Source organism: Brachyistius frenatus, unplaced genomic scaffold, assembly GCF_029030835.1.
Source record: "Brachyistius frenatus isolate BFR_SWC_R1_liver_20210118 unplaced genomic scaffold, ASM2903083v1 Contig_6, whole genome shotgun sequence".
In the NCBI taxonomy this organism is placed as follows: Eukaryota; Metazoa; Chordata; class Actinopteri; family Embiotocidae; genus Brachyistius; species Brachyistius frenatus.
The window spans coordinates 4,902,785-4,925,650 of NW_027210605.1; the positions used below are offsets into that span (position 1 = coordinate 4,902,785).

The 22,866-nt window shown below is 40.9% G+C and overlaps 2 protein-coding genes across 4 annotated transcripts in view; both read left to right on the forward strand.

The window, feature by feature from the left end:
* The window catches only part of nav1a (neuron navigator 1a), an 80,263-nt gene extending 77,039 nt beyond the window's left edge, over window positions 1-3,224 (forward strand). Inside the window, exon 32 of the mRNA XM_069687923.1 lies at window positions 651-3,224. Within this exon, the coding sequence (XP_069544024.1) occupies window positions 651-746 (96 nt within the window). The 3' untranslated portion in view covers window positions 747-3,224. The remainder of the gene's footprint in view (window positions 1-650) is intronic.
* A 336-nt stretch (window positions 3,225-3,560) lies between these two features.
* mybpha (myosin binding protein Ha) lies at window positions 3,561-21,257 on the forward strand. 3 transcript variants are annotated; one of them, XM_069687432.1, is made up of 13 exons: window positions 3,561-3,822; window positions 5,879-5,944; window positions 6,322-6,456; window positions 6,896-7,063; window positions 10,518-10,606; window positions 10,712-10,907; window positions 11,312-11,451; window positions 11,907-12,066; window positions 13,272-13,408; window positions 16,577-16,763; window positions 16,918-16,979; window positions 20,633-20,675; window positions 20,877-21,257. In XM_069687432.1, exons 1-11 carry the CDS (start codon window positions 3,576-3,578, stop codon window positions 16,956-16,958), a joined length of 1,566 nt encoding a protein of 521 aa, XP_069543533.1. In that variant the 5' UTR covers window positions 3,561-3,575; the 3' UTR covers window positions 16,959-16,979; window positions 20,633-20,675; window positions 20,877-21,257. The 3 variants fall into 3 exon arrangements, with proteins under 3 accessions (XP_069543533.1, XP_069543544.1, XP_069543551.1); XM_069687443.1 differs by having other exon boundaries at window positions 6,899-7,063; XM_069687450.1 differs by lacking the exon at window positions 5,879-5,944.
* Window positions 21,258-22,866: the final 1,609 nt, after the last annotated feature.

Here is a 22,866-nt window from a genome sequence, read left to right on the forward strand (position 1 = left end):
TTTCAGTACGGGTAGATTTGCTAACACCTGCGGTTACCCGTGGCAACAAAAGAGTGGCAACAAGTGGTTCATCTATGTTTAAACAAACTCACAATATTTAAATAAGGGAATCAATCAGTACTTCAACAAAACACAACAGGTTGTAGTACCATGCCAAAGAGTTGAAAGCTGACATTTTTCATCTAACTGCTCACAATAAAAAAAACTATTTTAAAAGCCAGCTGTTGATATATGTAAAAATGTGTGTTGTGTTAACTTCTTCATACCTGTTTCCTCATTTTAGTGCTTTAAGTGAAAAGAGGAAGTGTTCAATTTGCACAAGTAAAGGCGTTAAGAAAATGAAGAGTGAGGCTGATGACATATATTCATTCCTTACATAACATTTCCGCTTTTTTTTTTTTTTTTTTTTTTTGCCTCTCATTTCCCCATTCATACACATCCTTACACACACATATGCACCGAAGGCCCAAGGATAGTTCAACATGTAGCTGAATGCTGAATAATAACCGTTAGCTGCCAGTTTAATGCCTGATGTGCACACGGAGGAAATATTTGAAGACGAGGTCAATAAATGCAACCCACACTCTAACTCTGGCAAACCAAACATGTCAATTTGACTCTCTGCTTTTCTGTCTCCTCCCGCCACTCAGATGGCCATGCTGCTGAAACTCCAAGAGTCTGCCAACTACATAGAGTCTCCAGAGCGGGAGGGCAGTCTGGATCCCACTCTGCAGGCTACACTCTGAGTTGACTGTCAATAAAACTGAGGATCCTTGGACTCTATATTACGACCGACACGAGTGCACTCCCGAATGAGAATTTAAAGACTCCATAATAAACTTAATTGTGTGCTCAGTGAGCAGTTACAAAGCTAAATGTAAAGGATCTACAGAGAGAGTGAATATGGACAAAGGGTTTGCTGGGCCCTGCTATCAGGACATTGGAAAGACGATTGAAGTGCTTTCACAGGAGGCTGTGCTGATCATGTCAGGGAAAGACAAAGACTTGTCCTTCTGTCTGCCCACAGTTCGTCCCAAAAGGGGTTGTTGTTGAATCTGCAAGTGCATGGTGACCAGAATAGTATGATGCAAAATATTACCTATAATCCTGTTGATCAAGACCCATTTGTTCCCTTTTTTTTTTTGGACTTCCACAAATTTCATTACAACTATTGGTGCTTAACTGTTTTCTTTGAAGGCACATACTTAATTTAAAGAGAGAAGACAAAAAATAACCTCATGTAAAAAAGTCCCCAGAAGTAGGACCATCACTCGACATCAGTCAAAATGCACTTTATTTTCTACTTGTCTAATTGGATTTCTGGAGGCTGTGTCAGTATCAAATGAGGGGACGATCAGTTTGGCCAAACCATGCAGTTTATCAGTAAATCCTGTAGATGGCAGCGTCTACTGATTGCTGCCTCAGTGCTCTCCTGGTGTGCTTATGTGTCTTATCAAAGGTGCTCAGTAGAATACACTCACACACACACACAAAAAATCCGCCTTGAAAGTTTTCCTCTTTTCAGTTCAGCCATTTTTATCTTTTATCATGGATCAAATTTCAGAACCGTAAGAGATGGGTGAGCAAAGAGATGAGTAATGAGTCAGTTTTAGGGCAAGTCTGTAAAGAAAATGTTATCATCAGTGGACTCGGTATCACACTGATATCATAACCCAACATATTGGACCGTAGACACACTGAGGAGAAAAAAACAACTGCTTGTTTATCTTGTCTGCCAAAACGGCCTACAATTTCTGGCTCTGCTTGCGTATATTCTGTATTTGGATATCAGTTTTCAAGACACAAACTTCTCTTGTAATAGCTGAGGATGCAGCTTTCAAAGTCTTGATTTTGTAGGATTTTGTACTGAGTCATCTTCAACGATCACCTGTACACAGTCACTATCACCTATGTATACCTGCCTGCCATTCAATCCGAGAGGCGCCGACAGCAAGTCGTGCTTCGGTCGTAACTGTTCTCGATCATTTTTCATTCATCATCTCAGAAGGGAAAGTAGAGAACACTATGTACAAGAAACATTTTCCTTCCTCGTTGCATTTGCTCTTTATATCTTTGATAACATTCCTCTTTTTCTAATTGCAGATCAGTTTTCTTCTTACACATTTGCTTTAAGTTCAGAATGATTGAAGCAGATTTTTTAAGTGGCTTCCTCCCTTTTTCTCCCTTCATCGGTTTGCACATAAAATATGTTAGAAAGTAGGATATGACAGTATTTATTGTTCACATCTTGACTGTTATTGCGAATAGGGAAGAAAGTATAAAAAGTTATGTAAGAGGTAGGTAGTAGAGACACTCTGAAAACTCTCAGCTCTGTGCCCCTCAACCCTGAAGTACCTCAGACTGCCATATTCTGTCCAGATGTTCCTCTACTTTCCAATGATGGTGCTGGTGTAAAGTAGAGACACGATGCCTGAGTCTATCTGTGCCTGAAACACAATTTGGCCTAAAGCTGCTTTTTGAGCTGCTTTGATCTACCACACAGAGGCCTCGACATGGAGGAAGCACGACTACTTCCTCTGACCTACTCTGATGTCACTTAAATGTCGTCACCTTGATGCCCAAATGTGGGTGCAGAGTGGGTTATCGATTTGGACCTTTGGCGGGTAGTCATCGTGGTAAGCTGTTAGTAAAGATGATGCGCATGTCAGTGAATGAGAATGTCTATCATGACTGGGCTGCTTGTGTTAAAACTTAAAGACATCATTGAGGAGTTGCCTGAGAGTTGGAAGCAGCTTATGAGCCGATATCAGCCTGGAGATGTCCATGCATGTATTCCTGATGTGTTCCCAAAGTTTTCTTTCATTGGACCTACCACGCTTAAACCTTATCATGGGAGGGATTTTTTAATAACTGGATATCTTCCTCTTCACATTGTTTTTAAGAGAAGACACTTGTTTTTTTCTTATGCAAATATTTGTAAAGGTTTCTTTTGTACATGACATCACTTGTAAACACTGTAAATAGTCACTGCATCTGCGACAACAATCACTAAAACTAAAGAGATCTAAGAGAAAGCTTTGGCCCCTGTATGCAGAAAAATGAGCGTCCTCTGTGGTTTTATTGTCTTCCTCCTGCAGGAAGGAGCGCTTGGCTGAAAAGGGGGCTTAATAATGGTTGTATGGCATGCCTCGATAACCATCCCAAATCCCATATGTCTAACATTGAGCAATGGACACAATAAAGTCATGCCATTCTTCACATCACTACCTGCCTTGGTTGTGTGTTTATATGTTATCCGTAGGAGGGCGCTAATGCTTATCTTTAATCATTGATTTGATTGTATGATCATTTGATGTGTCTTGTGGTGCTCTTTGTTTTTGTTTTTTTTGGTATTCTTAACTGCAGGTTTCTTTGTTGAGAATTGTGTTATTGGCGTTTAAACAAGCTTACATGTCTTGACTCCTCACAGAGATGAGGATGTGACTGAAGTGGGTAGGCGGGTATAACAGTCAGGGAATGGGTGGAGCTGCCTGCAAGCCCAACAACTCTCAGTATATATATTACCTAAGACCCGTCTGGCTCCTCATCCAGAGGGCTGGCCATCTATTAGCGCAATGCCAGGCAAACCTGCACCCATCAAGAAGTCCCCAGCCAAGAAGGCTGTAGAAAAGGCATCTGAGCCCGCCCTGGAGCCTGAACCTGCTCCTGTGGAGGCTCCACCTGCAGAGGCTCCACCTGTGGAAGCTGCACCTGCAGAGGCTGCACCTGCAGAAGGGGCACCCTCCGAGGCTCCGGCCGAGGGACAAGCAGCTGCCGCCGCTCCAGCAGAAGACGCCTCCGCTGCTGAAGGAAGCGCCCCAGGTATCTTAATCACAGCAAAACCCCTCTTGGAGAAGGATCAGAGAGCTAAACTCACTTTAGTAATTATAACAGGGTTAAGCTCATGTTCAACAGTGTAACAGACTTAAAGCAAATTTTGCAGATATTTTTTTCCTTCTTTTTTTCTTGTTGAAACTGTTTTAGAGGTGAATTAATCGTAGGTCGTTTTGGAGGTTGAAGTTTGTGGTACTGTTGAATTCTATTACTTTGAATTATTATTATTATTATTGGTTATGGCCAAATGCTATAGAAACACCTGTCGTAATAATCCATTACAGTTCAACAGCACTAAAAACTACATACTTAAACATTTTATAACTGGCTCCTTGCTTTTCTACTCTTTATTTGCATGCACCTGATTAGTCGTAACATCTAACTTATCTTGACCATGGATCTTAAAAATGACAAACCTCTAAACTCTAGCAGAGGACCAGAATATGAATGCGAAATCACAGTATTAAACTATATGATTGCATTAAGTTTTGAGGCAAAGTTTGAACATGGATGCAACAATACTCACTCCATCTACAGTTTTACTAGACACTAATAAACAAATGTTTCAAAGGTGAGTGCATCTACAAAGATTAGTTTGTTCACAGTAAAGCTAAAACTAGTGCATTACATGGTGTATTGTCTAAAACCATCTTAAAACAGTGTGTACTCTTAATGCTGTTCATTAGTGGTTGATGCTTTGCAGCTTTGCAGATTCGGCCAATATTAAAACTACTATTATTTGTTTCCAATTGGAAAAATGAGAGAAATTAGGGAAGTGTGTTTTATTCACCCTTAACTACTGTTGATCTCGTCATCTTCCAGCATTTATCTAAATAACATCAATTCCTGCTAATGGTTAATCACGTCACTATTGATAACAATTTACTGTCCATTGATTAAATTAGCCATTATCAAAGGTCATGCAGAAAGAGTGCCTGTAAGAAATGAGGGAACAGGCAGCATGTGATTTTTATGATGGTTAAATTGTAGTACCCACCAGTGATATCTACATCACTGCCCAGGTCAATGCAGAGGCAAACCAGTCATATCTGTCTACTGCATGCATGTCTAAATGCAGTTTTTCTCTCCTTCAAAGACTCCGCTCACGGATCTCGGTGGTAAAGTACATCAGTGGTGGGTTTAGTTGAATGGCTGATATTATTTCTGCCTGCTAACCTCAACATCTAACCCCTAACTTCAGCTGAAGGCGCTGTAACAGAGAAAGGAGCCGATTCCACAGCTCCCACTGAGGGTAAACACACACCACAGGCAGTCCACACACACACACACACACACACACACAAAAGCTGTAATGCCAGACGCCTGTCTGTGTGTATTTCTGTTTCACTACACTGTTGTGTATTTTGTTGTTGTTGTTGTTGTTGCTCTTGACCTTTTGTGTTCACTGGTATTTCTGTCTGTAAACTTCATCATGTGAAGGTTTTCATCTCTTATAGTGTCTGTTTAACCACCTGTGGACAAGTAGCAGTATTCTGCTAAGTGCAAATGTCTTCAAAATTGTGCTCAGGAGTCTGTTTTTGGCTCATATTCCCACGTGTCCACGTCACTTTGAGTACAGAAAGCTTCGTTCCCACTGCTCTGTCCTGCTGCTTGCTTCGGTGGAGTTTTATCTTGGTCAAATTAGTTGTAAAACGATTGATCGCCTGCATGAGTGAAGTCATAAGTGACCAATTGGCTTCCCAAATGGCATTTTAACGTTAGCTGCTGCTCCCGCTGCTGATGCTGCGGCAGACGGTAAACATAAACCAACACACAGACACACAACATTAGCTACAAAATACACTTTATGCTGCAAACAGCGGAGACTGCAGATGTCCCCAATCAAGTGGATTCTTTACAAAAAACTTTGAATCTCCTGGTATCTTTTCCTGTGCAGTAGCACATCAAAATCTAACATGTTTTGAAAAAGTTACAGGTTGAAATGTCACTGCTTGGAAAAGATGCTGTAGATATCCATTAGGTCCTTTTTGCTCATGTTCTTTTTTTCTAAAACGGCACTAACCTCCTGCTTGTTTAACGCTAGCTGCTCCAGCAGAAGCTGCCGTAGTTGAGGAGCCACTGAAGGCCCCCACGCCTCCACCTCCGGCAGGTAAAATGTCAAAAGCCAATATATATATTTAAAAAATAGCACAACTAATCGGTTAATAAGAAAATCCCGGTTTCCTAACTGTGAAGGTTTGTTGCGATTATTTGTCCTATAAACAAATGTTTTACAAAAAAAAAAAAAAACTTTGAAATTTGAATTCTTTGCACTGTTTTCCTAAAGATTGATCATTTATTTGAGCACAATCGGAAGAATAATTGTGAGTACAAATAATTGGTAATTGTAGCCCTGCACCTTGTCATGTTGTAGAATGGAAAGGCAAATGTTCCTTCTTATGTGTGCATTGTTTGTGTTATTTTAGCTCATCGTTCTGTTGTCTGCTTTGGCCTTTATTAATCTGCGCTGCGCTGAACCTCTTGCAGTCCCCACCAGTGCTCCCCTGGATGTGTCTGTGGATGATGTGAACGACTCCAGCCTCACCATCAAGTGGAAGACGCCTGAGACCACTGGAGACTCTGGCCTGGATGGATACACCATCGAGTACTCCAAGGACGGAAGTAAGTCTGCATGATGTGCGTGCACAGTATGTATGAGGCTGCACCTGTCAAGGGGCAGCTAGACTCGTAGCCGGGTCCAAGCCGTATACGGTAGGCATCAGTTCTCTGGCTGTCACTCTATCTCCCGACGCCACTTTTAGAAGAGCTTGTTTCCCCAGATGACAGCATGCCTTCTGAGATTTCATCATGGTGGCCAAAGTGTACTTCTTATGGGCAGGGTGTTTGTAAACTCGTGTCGACAGGCGATAAACGATTTATCATGTCCAATAAGAAGGGTTTTACAAGTTGGACATTAAATAACATATACCAGATGTAGATTTGCCTTTTGAAATATATTTTTCAGCCTTTTCAAACTATCTTAAGATGTACTGTACGCTTCAAAAGTAGAAAATTACACTAAAAGGCCTCTAACCAACACAAACTCTGGGTTTCCCCACAGCAGCAGACTGGGTTGTAGCCAACGCGGAGCTGACCCCGGCCAACCGTTACTGCATCAAGGATCTGACAGCAGGAGACCTGCTGCGTGTGCGTGTGGTGGCTGTAAACCCCGGCGGCCGCAGTGAACCCGGCGCACTTGCTGAGCCCGTGCCGATCCGCGAGATAGTTGGTGAGTAGTAGCCGATTTCTCAAACTGTACAATTTACAGTAAAGGGTCCATTTAAACTGGTAAAACCATTCTGTTTTCAAGCAGCAATAATTTTTTTTTTTTAAAAACAGGCCAAACTTCACATATAGTGTAAGTTTGTTTAAATCTTTGGAGATTTTGCGAAGAAACCAAAAGAGTAACAGGTATGGCTTCATTGGCACAAGGAGGATTTCGTTTGTCTGCGGAGCTGCACATGAGTGGTAACAGTCTACAAGATATCCAAAAGCGATAGTATGTACCAAATCCCTGCAGCCCAAAACCAAATGTACCCGTCGTACCAAAAAAAAAAAGATGCAGTTGATATTTGAGGTTTTCACTGGTGTACATACAACTATTAAAATGTCTGTCTCCAACCTCTTTATCAGGAGCTGTCTGATAGTTTTGACTCGCGACCTGTCTTAAAATACTCATGCTGCAGCGAGGGAGGTAGAGGTGGTATTAACGGCCGCAGGCTCAAATGGACCGCACAGATGCATGCGCATAAATCCCACAGGTGCTGACAAGGGCTTTCGTTAGCTGTAACTCATGCTTTCACTTGTATGTACACACGTCTTCAGTGAAGACTCCTGGATTGACTTCAGAAATAAGACGACCGAGCGCTGGATAAGATAGATGTACATCTAAAACCATAATGATAAAGTTTGTTAATTTAGCACTTCTGAAAATCAACAAGTGAAAAATGATTTCATAAAAAGACCACATAAATAATAATTTGCAACAAATGTCCAAAGAACATGAGAGATGTGTAACAAAAACTAAGCACCCTGGCATGGCTCTTCATTTGAATGAACCAAAACAGACATTTAGAAGCACCAAGAATGGATGAGAAAAAAAAAAAAATGTTCACGAGTCAAAATGTACAGTATTCACCAAATGTCTGAAAAACATATCCATTTCCCTCAATTACGCTTTGTTTAGTACTAACTAGCAAATATTGGCATGTTATCGCTCTAAACTGAGATGGTAAACATTATAGCTGCTAAACATCAGCATATTAGCACTATTATTGGAGAATTCTGGTGCTAGCATTTGACATTCAAAGCATCACTTTCCTTCTACACAATTAAACTGAGTTTTGATATTACCAAAACAATACTTTTCTGATATGTATTTGTCCTCAAAGTCCATATATATTGGATATTATTCCTTTTGTGTTTTCCTTCTGCGTTAAGAAATGCAGGTTCAAAATACACATGCACCCTCAGTTCATGACTCGTCTCCACTACTGTATGTATAAAAGCTCAAATAAAACCCAACTAAAAGCGTGTTTGTATTTATGTTTGTTTAAACCGCAGTTGGTTTAGTTGCTGAAGTCGTGATTTTCCATCAGTGCTCACACAGTCACATTGACGTAGTATCGATCAAAGCTGACATGCCCCAGTTATCCACTCCCAGAGACGTAGCTTACTGTCCACTGTGAACAAACAGGAAACTTTGGTGGAGAAATGCAGCCATGCAATCAGACCTGCTGGTCAACTGAGGGGAGCGAAACATGAGCCTAATTAGTGGATCCTGGGTGGCTTGTTGGGGAGTAAATTCAGCTGTGTGTCAGTCACATGCTGTCCGGATCAGACACCCACCCACTTGTACAGGTTTCCTATGAAGACACATTGTCCTACATGTGCTGAACCCCCCCCCCACACACACACACACACACACACAGAGACACTTTATCCAGAGACAAAGACAGATTATAGATTGTTTGGAGGAGGACTTGCTGGCGGCTGGACACTGTAATGCCAGGAACACTTCTGGGCATTGCTGGGAAGTGTGCTAATTAGCGCGGATTAGTGTTTGAGCCAAATCTGGAGGCAGACCTGATCTTCTTGGGAAATGATGGTTCCCGGAGCCGGATCCCGGCCTGTGCAGCAATGATACGGTGACAAATGTAAGGACAGGGAGGATGAGACACGGCGGGCAAGACTTCAGGGTAGATTTAGAGCAGCAGAGAGAGGAGGTGTGACAGTGACAGCCAGAAGAAGATGGACAGGAGATCGTTGGGGTGTGAGATAAGAGGACGTTTTGAGCGGATGGGAAGAAACAGGCTGCAGGCGGGTGAAAGAGGTGATGGAGGGCAGCAGCTTGGTGGTTTTATGTGTCCTCTAAGCCCAGAGAGCTTTTCAGACATTTGCTGCTTATGCAGAAACATGTGAGGGATGCTGTTCCTGATACTTAGCACCATCCAGCAGAGCGGCTGGGTGGACGACTAACAAAGTCCAGACCACGATACAATTTCACCCATATGATTTCAATCACAGCTAGAACCAACCTGCAGTTTCTGCAACTGACTCTAGATGTGATGTCTGACCTCCCCAGTCGGTTGAAAGTGATGACATCTTCCTGCTGTTTCTTTGTACATGACAGGAAGGAACACCTGACTTTCTCGTCACCAAGGCTATTTTAGGAGCTGCTGAATGCAAGTTCTTCCTCTTTTGCCTCTCTGCCTAGATACTGTGCTTTTTCCTCAGTCGCACGCCCTGTCAGATTTCCTCTAATTCTTGTGATCTCCTTTTTTAATCATGATAAATTTGAGGCAAGACCAAGCAGATGGTGAGTTTATCATCTCACCGTGACTCCATTATGAATGTTGCATCCAATACAAATGGAAACTGGTATAAATGTATTTGTCTCAATTAAACTCAGAAAGGAAAAATACGATGGTTTTGTTTTTCACATGTATTTTACAGTACATATATTCTGTTTTTGATGTTGATGTTGAAGTATAATAAACAGGAAAACTAAAGTTTTAATAGCTGCACCTAACAAATATTTAGATTTATATTATCAGTCCATCATTTCGTCCATAAAGTCTGAAGTGACAGTGACAAGAATTTAAATCCTAGATCTTCTGTCTGTTAGTTGTATGACAAGCACAAGCTGAAAATCATCACCATTCAAGAGCTCAAACATCAAAATATTTGGCATTTTTGCTTTAGAAATGACTGAAACAATAAATGAATTATTGATTAGTTAGGTAATTGTTGCAACTGTAACTCATTTATGTGTTAAAAATCATAATACAATCAGCTTCACTATCACAGCTAATGAAAGCATTTTTTTTTTTTTTTTTTTTTTTGCATGATATAACTTGTGGGTTAATTTTAGCTCCTTTGGTCATGTTCTCTTCTCAGAGTTGCTTCGTAGTGGCTGGTCTATTTAGGTCTTGTTGACCTGCCATTTTAAGCACATGTGACCCCACTTTGAAGACTCGAACAGGACACGCACACCACACATTTTGTACACTGTATACTGTTGGCTGGTGATGCTAGTTAATGTAAGTGGATGATTTATTTTGTTTTCCAGATAAGGTCGCTTTTAGTTTAACAGCATATGCAATAAATCAGCGAAATCAGTTAAACAACATATAGATCATGTATTTTGGCAAATAATAAACATGTTTGACTTGACTTTGCAGACCGTCCAAAGATCCGCATGCCCCGAACTCTCAGATCCCACAGTGTAAAGCACGTTGGAGAGCAGATCAACCTAGTCATCCCATTTCTTGTAAGCTGGCCTTTACATATATCTGCTATATCGCTCATGATGAGCTGACAAATATAACTTCCGTCATTAAACCTCACCTTGGGTTTTTGCGGTCCACCTCCTCAGGGAAAGCCCAAACCTGCAGTGTCCTGGTTTAAGGATGGTCAACCTTTGGATACAAAGAGGGTGAACATCAGGAACAGTGAAAAGGACAGCATCTTGTTTATCCGCACAGCTCAGAGGGAGGACTCCGGTGTTTACGAGATGACCATTAAAGTGGACAGCTTTGAAGACAAAGCCACCATCACCCTTCAGATTGTGGGTGAGTCACACATGGCATGTATATCATGTAAACATGCATACGTGGAAGCGTGTGCATTCTACATGTGTAAATGTTGACTTATTTCAGACCTCCCTGATAGCTGGCTGTGCTGCTGACTTGTTGACTTCTCGGTTCTGAGACTTGTAACGTGCTCCAACAGAAATTCGAGGCATCAGCCAACATAAACGATACCTCTAACAATGATGCCCCTTTGACCCAGACTGTTTGAGCCTGCTGTCAACTGCTGCTGTTAAACACGTGTCCCGGTGTTCGAGGCATTACAGTTCAAATATATGGTTCACTTTGGATCTGGCTTGGTTGGGAAACACCTTTCATGCTTTAAGGGACACGCTGGTTATGATTTCAGTCTTTTATGTAAGACTTACAGTAATGCGTCTCCTCAGAGCTGCCTGGTCCTCCTACTAGTGTGAAGCTGGTAGACACCTGGGGCTTCAACGCTGCTCTGGAATGGACTGTTCCCAAAGATAACGGCAACACAGATATCACAGGATACACCATCCAGAAGGCCGACAGGAAGACCGAGGTACAGCTGATGTTTACATAAAAATACACCAACTCAATTGTGTTGAAAACGGTTTCGGTAGAAGCGTGCTACTGAAAATAATTTCTTTACATTGTATTCACTTTAAAAAGTCCCACAAGCCGTGTAGTAAACAAAAGGCACGAACATGTGGACTTTAAATCGTTTTTTAAGCAGCGATTGAAGATTTGGGATATTTTTTTTAGATTATCAATGGTGGTAAGATCATTTAATTGAGCAGATTTACCTGTAGCAGAATACTGCAAACAGCTTTACTGAGGAAAAATAGGAACGAATCAGGGCAGTGGAATTGAGTAGAGGTAGATCATAGTGGCCTGATCTTTTAAGTGTAAGCATGAGGATATCAAGCTAATGATGGGTTGACTGATGACTTTGACAGCGTCATTTCCCATGCGTGCTGAGCTGAATTGACCCGTCTGTTGTGTCTCCACCTGCAGGAATGGTTCAGCGTACTGGAGCACTACCACAGGCTAACTGCCACCGTCTCAGACCTCATCATGGGCAACTCGTACTCCTTCAGGGTGTTCGCTGAGAACCAAGTGGGCATCAGTGAGAAGAGCGCCGTCACCAAGAAAGTGGCCACCATCCAGAAGACAGGTGACCCTCTTGATAGATAGAGTACTTTAACTCTTCTGTGGTCAACTTGTTCAGATGAGAAGGAGCTGTGGAGTCAGGGCTGCTGTACTGGCGGATACTTTAAAGATCTGCAGTCAGTCTATAAAAGTCTGAAGTGCAGTGAACACTTGAGGAGTGGAAAGGGCCTCGACCCTGCTGTAAACAGAAGTGGGTAGGGTAGCTGTTTTGGCCAGTGCTCAGCTATCACTGACATAAATTTTAAGAGGCTGTGAAAACATTAAGACAACTGTCCGGGCCGTGTTACTGTGTGTGTGTGTGTGTGTGTGTGTGTGTGTGTGTGTGTGTGTGTGTGTGTGTGTGTGTGTGTGTGTGTGTGTGTGTGTGTGTGTGTGTGTGTGCGTGCGCGTGTGTGTGTGTGTGTGTGTGTGTTATATTTACTCACCCCCTAACCCTGCAAGACATGTCGTTGATGTGGGTCAGTGTCTGTGCACACCAGCAGTGCTTGGTGTCTTTGTGCTCTGTATTTGAACAGTACTGACTGCATGAAAAATAAAACAAGAGATAATTATTGTTTTAATAGTTTTGCATTGCAGAGTTTTGACACATGATAAAGTATATGTCACTATTGTATAAATATATCTTCAGTTTGTTTTCTAATGTTGAGTTCAGCCGTATTGGCCCTTTCTATTTGAGGGCATGATGTTAAGTTGAAAACTGCTGCCTACTTTTCTTCAAATGAAGGCAGAACTAGTATGTAGCAGCGCAGCATAGTCATTTGAATAGTTTGCCAGTTTTTGTGAGAGAAAATTGGGCAATAGTGTCCAAAATGAGACATAGGAAACACTTGTAACTCATTCTGCTGGCAAAAAAAAAAAAAAAAAAAAAAAAAATAGGAATCTAAACTACAAAGCAGGACTATGTATTTGAAAAAAATAAATAAAACACAATTTGGACAAAGCTGAGTTCATCAAACATACTGCTGCTCAGTTCAATCCTGTTGCCTCTGCATCCTGTGGTATGACCCCTGTCACCTAGGTTGTCAGTAGGTTGTTCAAAACACAAATTGGCATTTTGTGCATCACCAATACTCCTGTGTATGTCACAAAGCTGCAGCTGCTTCACAGTCAAAATGTCCATCTAGTGTTGTCAATAATTACTATCCTGTGAATAAGTGTTAAAACAAACGGCCTGATGTAGTGACAACTGATAGCTTTGTATGTTTACAGGTATTGTGTACAAACCTCCCGAGTACCAGGAGCACGACTTCAGTGAGGCACCCAAGTTCACCACACCTCTCAGCGACCGCGCCGCCACTGTGGGATACACCACAAAGCTGCTGTGTTCTGTTCGCGGAAGCCCCAAGGTCAGGCATACACTCCTGCTTTTATGGCCTAAACCTGTCTGGTTTTGCATAGAGGCAAATTGTTTCATTCAGAGCATCTGCAGGACTTTTCCTAAGAACAAAAAAGTTTTTAACTTAATTTACATGAGCTTAAAAATGTCCTCTTGCCTGCCTGAGTATTTGCTCTCTTAGTATTTTATGATAAGAAACTAAATGTCGTTTTAAGTTATTTGATTTGACGGAACAAATGTTTGCAAAAAGTTTCTTTGGACTTTAGAAAACTGAAATGTCCAGGGTTCACTGTTTTCTGACATTTAAAAGTTCAAACCTTTATTCAAGAAAACAAGAAGTAGATTCAGCATTTATAAACCGAAATCTGCTTGGTGAAATTGACCACAATTAGAGGATGTAGCCCTACGCAGGTTGGCCAAGAAATACCATGAGTAGAGTTGTAAACATAACCTGCACACAACAACAGCAGTCCACATCCTAGATTTGAAAATGACACAGCGTTTCTTTTTCCAACATTTTACTGCCGATAACCGTCGGCACTGCAACCAAAAAGCATCTCTTCGTTCTGCAGCTTGCATTATTTTTCCATATGGTTGTGAAACAAAAATCAATTCCACCTCCTCCCTCACTCCAGCTGAGAGCCTCTTGATTTCAGTGGTCAAAGTTCAATCAGATTGAACTCGGTACAAGTGAAGGAGGCAGATCAGTTTATGACCAGAGGCGAAAGTGTTTCACCCCGTTTCATATGTATATTAATTTGGAGCGGATTTCAGCCTGATGGCACCATCAGGAGGATCTGGACAAATATCTATTTAATATAAGTAGAAATATCTTGTTGAGGTTTGGGATACTTCTCAATATTTTTCAAAGCTGAATGTTTATTTTACTCAAATGAAATGGTTTTCTTCTCACCAGGGACCCCCTGTAAATCGTTTGAGTTTGGGGTACCCTGCTTCAAGTGAGGTATTCCAGGGCAGTGCTTGCACTAGTATGTCTATGTAAGGTTTTAATATGTCTCTCACTGTTCTTGGCGGCTGCTGCTCTGGTTAAACTTATCTTTACAGTTGTTTGCCCCACGCAGACAGATTAGGTGACAGGCCTGGGTGGAAGTGCAGTTGATTACTTGTCCTAGCTGTCCTTGGCTTCTCACCAAGGGCATTAGTGGTTGGACGGTCTGTGTGAATCGTATGAGACAAATTGATACAGCATGATTGTACTCGTGTTTTCCACCAAGAGAAAAGGTATTAATGGGTGATAATGGTTGGGAAAGTGCTGGTAGACAGATGTTTCCAGAACAGCGAAGAATGTCTAGAAACCAAGTCTTTTTTCAATGTTGCATTAGTCTTCATGTGAGTGTGGTATGTTTGTGGCTCATCAGGGCGTCTAATACGATGTCTATGTTTGGAAATAATGCCCCAGTTATTGATGTATCTATAGACTTAGACCGGCCATGTCCAAATGAGTCTTTCTTGCCTGCCCCTGTGGACCGGAAAGCTCGAACTCAGCAACCAAATCAGCCGACTGGTAGCAGCTGTGTGAAAATATGATCGTCTGTATGGGACCATGGCAAGAGAAACATCTAATACCCATCTCATACAGGAGACTACGTACTCTAAATGTTTAATTAACCCATATTTGACCCCAAACATATGAAACTGCTGACACAGATGAATCTCTCAATGTCACCATACACCGACTGTGGTGCCTTATACATCACTAAAAACCACATAATTACACAGTTTTAGTTTCTCTTTCTCAAACATTCGATCTGTCTCACCCACCTACTTGTGCTCACTCATCCTTTCTCTTGCTTTTTAAAAAAAATTTTAGTCTTCATCTCTATAACTTTTATTGGCTCATACTTAGTGGGTAGTAAGTGTTTTATAGCATGTGTTTATTGAGCCACTTTCTCTACAGTGGCTTGGAGATCAGAGCTTGTGGAGGACGTCCATCAGAAAGGCATGTTCAGTAGTGTGATAAGTTGTCCCGCTGCTTCTGATAAAGAGCTGTCGCATGTAGAGATAGAGGCTACAACATTAGGAGCTGAGAGAGGTTAGATAAGCCATAAGACAAAGAGGAGACAGCGATGAGAAGTATAGCCTGTTGTCCTGTCATGGCTAAGTGGAGATGTCCCCGTATCACAGGAAGTGCTATTTTTGACATCACAGTCCAGACTGCAGCTCTGGTGTCAGTATGAATGACTGTCTCTGTAACATCCTCACACATGGATACCCAAAGACAAGCATGATGAGACAGGAAGGAGAGAAAAAAAAAAAGACAAATGAATGTGAGTGGGACAGATGAATTTACATTGTCTTTGTTTATCCACCTGCTCCTTGAAAGACTAGCTGGCAGCTCTGTGAGGCTGGTGCTTTGAAATTTTATGCTTAGGTGGTATAATGTTTGTTATTTTCTTCATCTTAGTTAAGTGTATTAGCATTGTAACATTTACTTATTAGCATTAACAGAAAGTACAGTGGATGCTGTCTGAAGTTTCCTAGTTTTTGGTCATAAATCAAAGTACTGGACAAATTGAAATTTTGGGCTGCTGTGGGTTGGCTCCAAAAAATATCTCTGGCTCCATTAGACTCCCATTCAACTTCTTAAATAATACACAAAGTCAGAAGATTTTTTTCAGAGAGTCAGATCCACAATCGGGGTCCAGTGTCTTTGTTGTGTGGACAGGAGATGGAGGATCAATCCTCCTGTGATTAATTGACGGCCCGCTCTACCACCTGAGCCACAAGAGGATGAAACATGTCCCTCATTTCGCCCATGCTGGAGATGCAGCTGACTCAACAGATGACATTAGTTTGTACTTCACAGGGATTGTATTAAACCATGAATTCAACTATAATTAAGTTATTTCATTTTATATTCAGCTGTGAATCTGAAAACGCAGTACACGTGACTTGTTTCTGTTTTTACACTTTGCTGCAAAAAATAGTTTCCTATTGAGGGACAATAAAAATGGAAACTAGACTGAAATCTTAAGGTTTCATCCAAACTTACTGCTGGTGTTTTAAAAATGAGCACAGTTGACAATATAACAACAAAGCATGAGCTGAGAGGACATTTTTGGACTTGTCAAAGCATCCATTTTTATGAAGACAAAACAAGGAAGGATTATTAGAGGAATGTTAATTAGTTTATAAATGTCTCCTCTCTGCTTCTCAGCCTAAGATCGAGTGGTTGAAGAATCAGATGGTCATTGGTGACGATCCCAAATTTCGGCAGATCTCCAACCAGGGCATTTGCTCCCTTGAGATCCGTAAGCCCTGCAGCTTCGATGGTGGTGTGTACACCTGCAGAGCCAAGAACGTCCAGGGAGAAGCCGTCGTGTCCTGCAAACTGCAGGTCAAACGTATGTATCTACATATAATATTATAGTAATAAAATCTCCAGATGTTTTCCCCAAACTATTAAAACATTTTGAAAGTGCAAAAATACACCAGAAATTAAATCCATTTGAAAATCACAATTATTAACTCTGACTTTATATTTTTCCCTCCCAACAGAGGTTATTCTTCCAGAAGGTGACAAGGAGAAGAGCAAATAAACCAATATCTAAGCTCCAGAGGTGAGTAAAAGGACAACATTTTATTGGTAATTAATCAACTGATTTCACTAATTAAATAATAGAATCAGTTGTCAAACACTGATAACCTCATATTTCATAAAGGTACAATAAAACGTGTAAAATACACGGCATATTATTCTTCATTGTTTTTCAACAAGATTAGCAAGATCTCTTTCTGACCGTATGTGTTGGACCATAGATAATCAGAGGAAACCCGACATCACTTTAAACATCTCACCTAAAATAGCACCGTGAACTAATAAATGTACCAGAGTCACATCCTGTGAACAGACAGTCCCCCTCCCCCCTCCCCCCAGCCCTCGCTGGAGTCCACATGTGTTGTATTTCTGTTTGCAGTTATCTCTTTGTTCTCCGCTAGAACTCATCCACCCGTTTTCTAGGTGGCTTATACAGGAACTGTCAGCATCCTTTAGGAGATAGGTCTGGACTCAAAACCTCAATCCACCGAGTGCAGACTGAGCAGAGTTGTGAATTTTTAAAGGAAATCAGATGCCTTCTTTCTCGATGTTGAAAATATCCTTTAAAAGTCCCATAATGTGTATTTTGATTTTCATTTATTTCTTCATTATAAAGCAGGTCTAGGTATTATATAAATACTGTGTAAGTGTCAAAATGCTCGGTTCACGGAGAAGTGCACACTGCCCATATCCAACAACTGTGCTGTTTGGAAGAGCTGGAAGCGCCCACAGCATGCCCCACTGTCCAACCTTTTATGCAGAAGAAAATGCTGTGCGGTCATTCCGTTGTGGAGCTAAAAAGCTAAACGACCGGAAAAGAACTGATTGGCCTGGGCATTTATATGACCTTTATTTAACCAGGTAAAATCAATTGAGAACCAATTCTCATTTACAATGATGACCTGTCAGCACAGTCCACACAGTGACTGGCATTTGTCACTCAGAAAAGAATCAGCCAATCAGATTAGAGGGTCATTGATATCAATACGACTTAAACAGTGACACAAAACAGCCTGCGGTTAGTAGAGCTTCAGAGAGGAGATATGGATATCGAGATAGCAAAGAAAACACTGGGAAAGTGTCAAATAGGCTACCTTTAATGGCATGTCACACCATGACAAACTCATCTTTTGCGCATGAACCCTGTGTGTGAGATACAAATGTCTAAGATTCAATATGATAGACTCATAATACTCCCACAGCTGCTGACCAGCCATGAACAGCAGTGATCTTAAACTTGCTGCGTCAAATTGAAACAAATTACAATCAATTTGACCTTCTTCTCCACACATTACAAGCATGGCAACCAAACTGCTTTTAGATGTGGTAAAGTGGAAAAGACTCACGTCAGTCAAAGATAAATGCCAAATTTGATGTTTTTATGGCTATCATATTTCTATTTTTACCCTCACTATTCAGCAGCCACATTCATGTTTTGGTATTGGTGTTTAAAATACTCGAGTGGTGTAGCCTTTCAAGGAGTGCTGCAAGGCTTTGCTCGCAGTGTCATTTCAACTGCTCACAAGAGGGGCCCCATTAAAGTCTGTAAAAAAGAACAAAGCGAGGGTGAAAGTTACAGAAAGGAGGGACAGAGGAAAAAGACAGGGGCTGAAGACATTTGATCAGGTAAGAATGAGGAGATGTATCACTAAACATGCTGGTAGAGAGGTGCACGGGATATTTGAAGGGTGTAGAGGAGTTAGAGGAGTAAAGGATAATGGTTTAATCTTATGGCAAAGGGCATACCACTGGTTCTTTTTACAGCATTGTGAAACACTATCACTTTCCAAGCCTGCTGTACATTCACAACATGTGAGCAAGGGACCAATTACATTAAATCATTTTTAGATGGCAGGTTTTCTTCTCTCTTCTCACTGACCACCTCCTAAGCAAAACCTGGTCTTGAACAGAGCCTCTCGAGGCCCCAACTATATCAGAAACATGATGATTAAGACAAGAAATTAAAAAACACATATATGTGATGCTCTTAGTGTCATTTCTAAAGACTTAAACAGGCAGTTATTATTTACTACTTACCCTGCTCCCCATCAGCAAGTCAGCAAAAATCCCTTTTTTTTTTTTTTTTTTTTTTTTTTTACATCTTTGGGCTGAGGATGCAGTTACTGTTTTTTCAATATATATATATATATATTTTTTTTTAACTCTTTTCAGTATAAACTGCTGTTCAGTTATGTTATAAACTTAAGTTTACCGTGTGAGATCAGTGGAGTTGTATCTTGTTTAGATTTGACTTCTTTATTCTGGATACAACGGTGCACAGCAGGATAGTAGTCTTTGCTTTTATTTGTATCAACACTATACTTTTTTGCAAAATTTGTCCATTTTACAGGTTTAATCTTAAATCTTGTACGTGTGACATGGAAACAGCTGGGCCCCGCGGTTTTCCGCTAACATTATTCAAGCCGAAGCAATTTGCATTTTTAGCGGAGACTACTTCCATCTGTGGATTCTCAGTGCTCATGCGTATTTACAGCACCACTACAGTGTCTTTGGGATTGACTCAGAAATAAGCTAAGGTGTCCATGTTTTTTGTAGCAAAGAAACATGTCATAATCACGTTTTTACTGGTTGCTGAACCATTGTGTTGGTTTATGGCTCAAATGAATAAGATATATCAGGACTGGAAGTCAAAGATTAGGACTATTAGGAAATCATTTCTTTCTTTTTTTTTTTTTTTACATGAAATTTGTTGACAACTGACATCAGTTACGGTCGACACTTGTCATCAGAACACATCTCGAAGTAACCACTTGTGATCAAATGTGGCTGTCTGGCTAGCATTTGATCATGTCATTAGAAAATGTAGCAGAACATATATTTTGCACTCAGTTAGAGGAACAACATATGGTGAAATTTGGCAAATAAACTGGATGCCGTTGCTGTGCTACATGCACACTGCGAAGCCGACCTTCAGCTCGGTCAGGGACACAAGCGTGTTCACACTACACTGTAAATGGGGTCACATGCGTTCCTGACCGCCCCCTAATGTGGTTCGAGCGGTCAGATCCCAATGCATCCTCAATGCGTCTGAATGCATTCACACCTGTATTTACAGCTGTCATCTTGAGATCCGATTACCGAAAGACTACGTGTGAACGGCGCCCTATAAATGACATGACGTGAGAGTGTGTTCCGTGTCAGGATGATGGTCCCATAAGGCACAGCCATACATGGGAGGGGCCGCTCGAGGGGAAAAGGAGGGATTAGGCAGGGAGCGCCTTTGGGTGGGAGGTGGGAGGTGGGGGGTGATGTCAGCGCGGCACTCCACAGCTTCTAAATATGACTCCAGATGATCTGACACACAGCCAAACGCTTCACATTACCATGAGTCAACAGGCCAAGTGGAGTGCTGTGAGAAGAAGGGAGAATGGGCTAAAGGGGCGGAAACCAAACCAGATAATCCTTGATGGAAAATACACATTGGATCCCTCTCTGTCACACACACACACACACACACACACACACACACACACACACACACACACACACACACACACACACACACACACACACACACACACACACACACACACACACACTAGTACTTAAACAAACCCTCCCATACTTTCTACCAGTACATTCCTGGTTGAAGTGATTATTAACACCTCTTGACCCCATTTAACCTTCTTCTCTCTTTAATTATCTTTCCATCAGAGCCTTTAAAAGTACAGCAGAAGTCCAGGTCTTATGTTTTAAGGTGAGTTTGTGTGAGCACACTTGCATTCCCCATATTGTGGGGGACATAAATCCTTTCACACACTGTGACAGTTCAGCTCCCTTTTGTAAGTCAATGTAATGTCCTCTTAAGTGATGAAAATATAACCGAGTGTGTGTATGGAGGTATGTACCCCGTACATATAATAAACCTTTTCTACCCTTTGTGTCTCATTTCCTGCAGAGTGTGTGAGGAGGTTGAGAGAAACGGTTGCGGCTGGCTGTGCAGCAGTGTGTACATAATGAAGAGAGGGACAGAGCAACATAACAGCATAACAGGATATCTGTCTTCACCCACACATTCGCCATGACTCGCCTGTCAGTGTGCAGGGAAGACCCACACCACCAGTTTGCCAAATGTTGTATGTTATATTAGTTGGTGACATGTAAGTAAAGCTATATTTACGATGTTTTTTTTCTGCCAGTGTCCATTTGCTGTTTGTTATAGTATGTGTATGTACTACTCAATAAAACAGTGAGTCCATGGAAATACTTTTGCAATAACTGTATGGATGTTTAATAAAAAATGTATTTTATCATATATCATGTGGATTTTTACACAAATATCAAGATGCTTACAAATGCCACACAGGGCTTTAGGGTAGATGAGTTAGACGTTTATAGTGGCCAATTTTTCCAGGAATATTATTTTCCAATGAAACAGTCCTATTTAGACAGATCTACTGGCTTTCAAGAAGTAGTGCAGCGGCATTGAGATGAAATAGTTGGTTATTACAAATTTGTAACTGATATTTACACAAATAGTTTGACTGAGAGTAAAACAATTTTCCTTTTACACATTTTGTGTATCACAAATTTACTTAATATGGGTCTGTACAGAATATCCTTCGAACTTTAACAGGGGAAGGAGGTGGGGGGATGGAAGAAATCTCAGAGCAACAATGGAGGGATCCCTCTCCCAGGACAGTCAAACATGCAGTAGATGGTGTTTTAAAATGTGTTGGCCTTGACTTTGGCCTACCAAAGGAATCTACATAACTGCTGTGAACCCATGCTGATCACAGCTGCCACCCGCTCTGAAGAAACAAATTACAAATTTCAAAGCTACACAGCAAATTCACATCTTTGGAATAAACTCTCTGAGTTCAAATCAACTCTTTTTTGCTTTTGCTTCACTCTCAAGCGGAGTGGCAGTAACTCTTTTCTTGGAGTTGATTTTTAACACTTTTCAGGAGTTGAACCTGAACTCTTTCAGAGTTAAAACTAGACTCCAATGAAGAATACATTTTTACTTTCACTGAGTAATTTGAATGTGAACTCTTTCAGTGTTAACAGTCAACACTTAAAGTATGTATTATTTAACATTCATGGAGTTAAAATTTCATCACACCATAAAGGTTTTAGGTAAGACTGACAACAAGATAACAACATATTCATCACAAACTTATATCGAACAGTTGGATGCAATGTGATTATAAGTGTGCAACAATTAATACTGTATGTAATCTTTGTGTGACAAGTTGCAAACTAACGCATATTAATGCCAGTGATTGGTATACATGTTACATTCCTACTTTGTACACTTGTGGTTTTGAATGATAGCCCCATTTTATTTATCATTATGTCTTCATTGAAATATAAACAAACATAATATTTTAACAAAACTAAATATCATTTCTGCCCATCACTTAGATTTAATTTGGTGGCTTTATTCTCAAAAGTTCCTGAAGAAATAACTCCTGGGAAATGCTAATACAGCAACAACGCTGTGCAGTCAACACCCGGAGTAGTGCTCACGGCTGCAAAAATTTGTGACCATAACATAGCGTGATCGCAATTTTGAGTACAGCAATCGTACCAACAGATCACCACAACATCCGCGCGGCTGTTGGTACCAACCCAGTGTGATGTGTCCTTACATGCAAGTGTTGAGCACTTGGATTTGGTCCAGAGTTTTTTTTTTTTTTTTTTTTACTTTTGCAAAACTCTACAGGCCTTGTGTTTGTTCCTTTCCTTGGACTGCCACTTATTACATTGATCTACTCTTGATATTAATAGTTTGTGTGTGTTTGTTTTTAACATAATACATTGCATGGCCATAAACATGTTATTTGTTAGGTTCAGAACTATAACATAGCACTGATAGGATAAGAATCAAACCCACAGTCAGACAAAAACAAGGCTTGGACCCAAATCTGAGTTTTACTTGCAGC

Excerpts from the sequence above, each read along its gene's own strand:
- mybpha (XM_069687432.1), top strand. The coding sequence starts at position 3,576 with ATGCCAGGCAAACCTGCACCCATCAAGAAGTCCCCAGCCAAGAAGGCT. Across the intron at positions 10,607-10,711 it reads ACCTAGTCATCCCATTTCTT|GGAAAGCCCAAACCTGCAGT; the intron begins GTAAGCTGGCCT and ends CCACCTCCTCAG. Across the intron at positions 16,764-16,917 it reads CTGCAAACTGCAGGTCAAAC|AGGTTATTCTTCCAGAAGGT; the intron begins GTATGTATCTAC and ends CCCTCCCAACAG.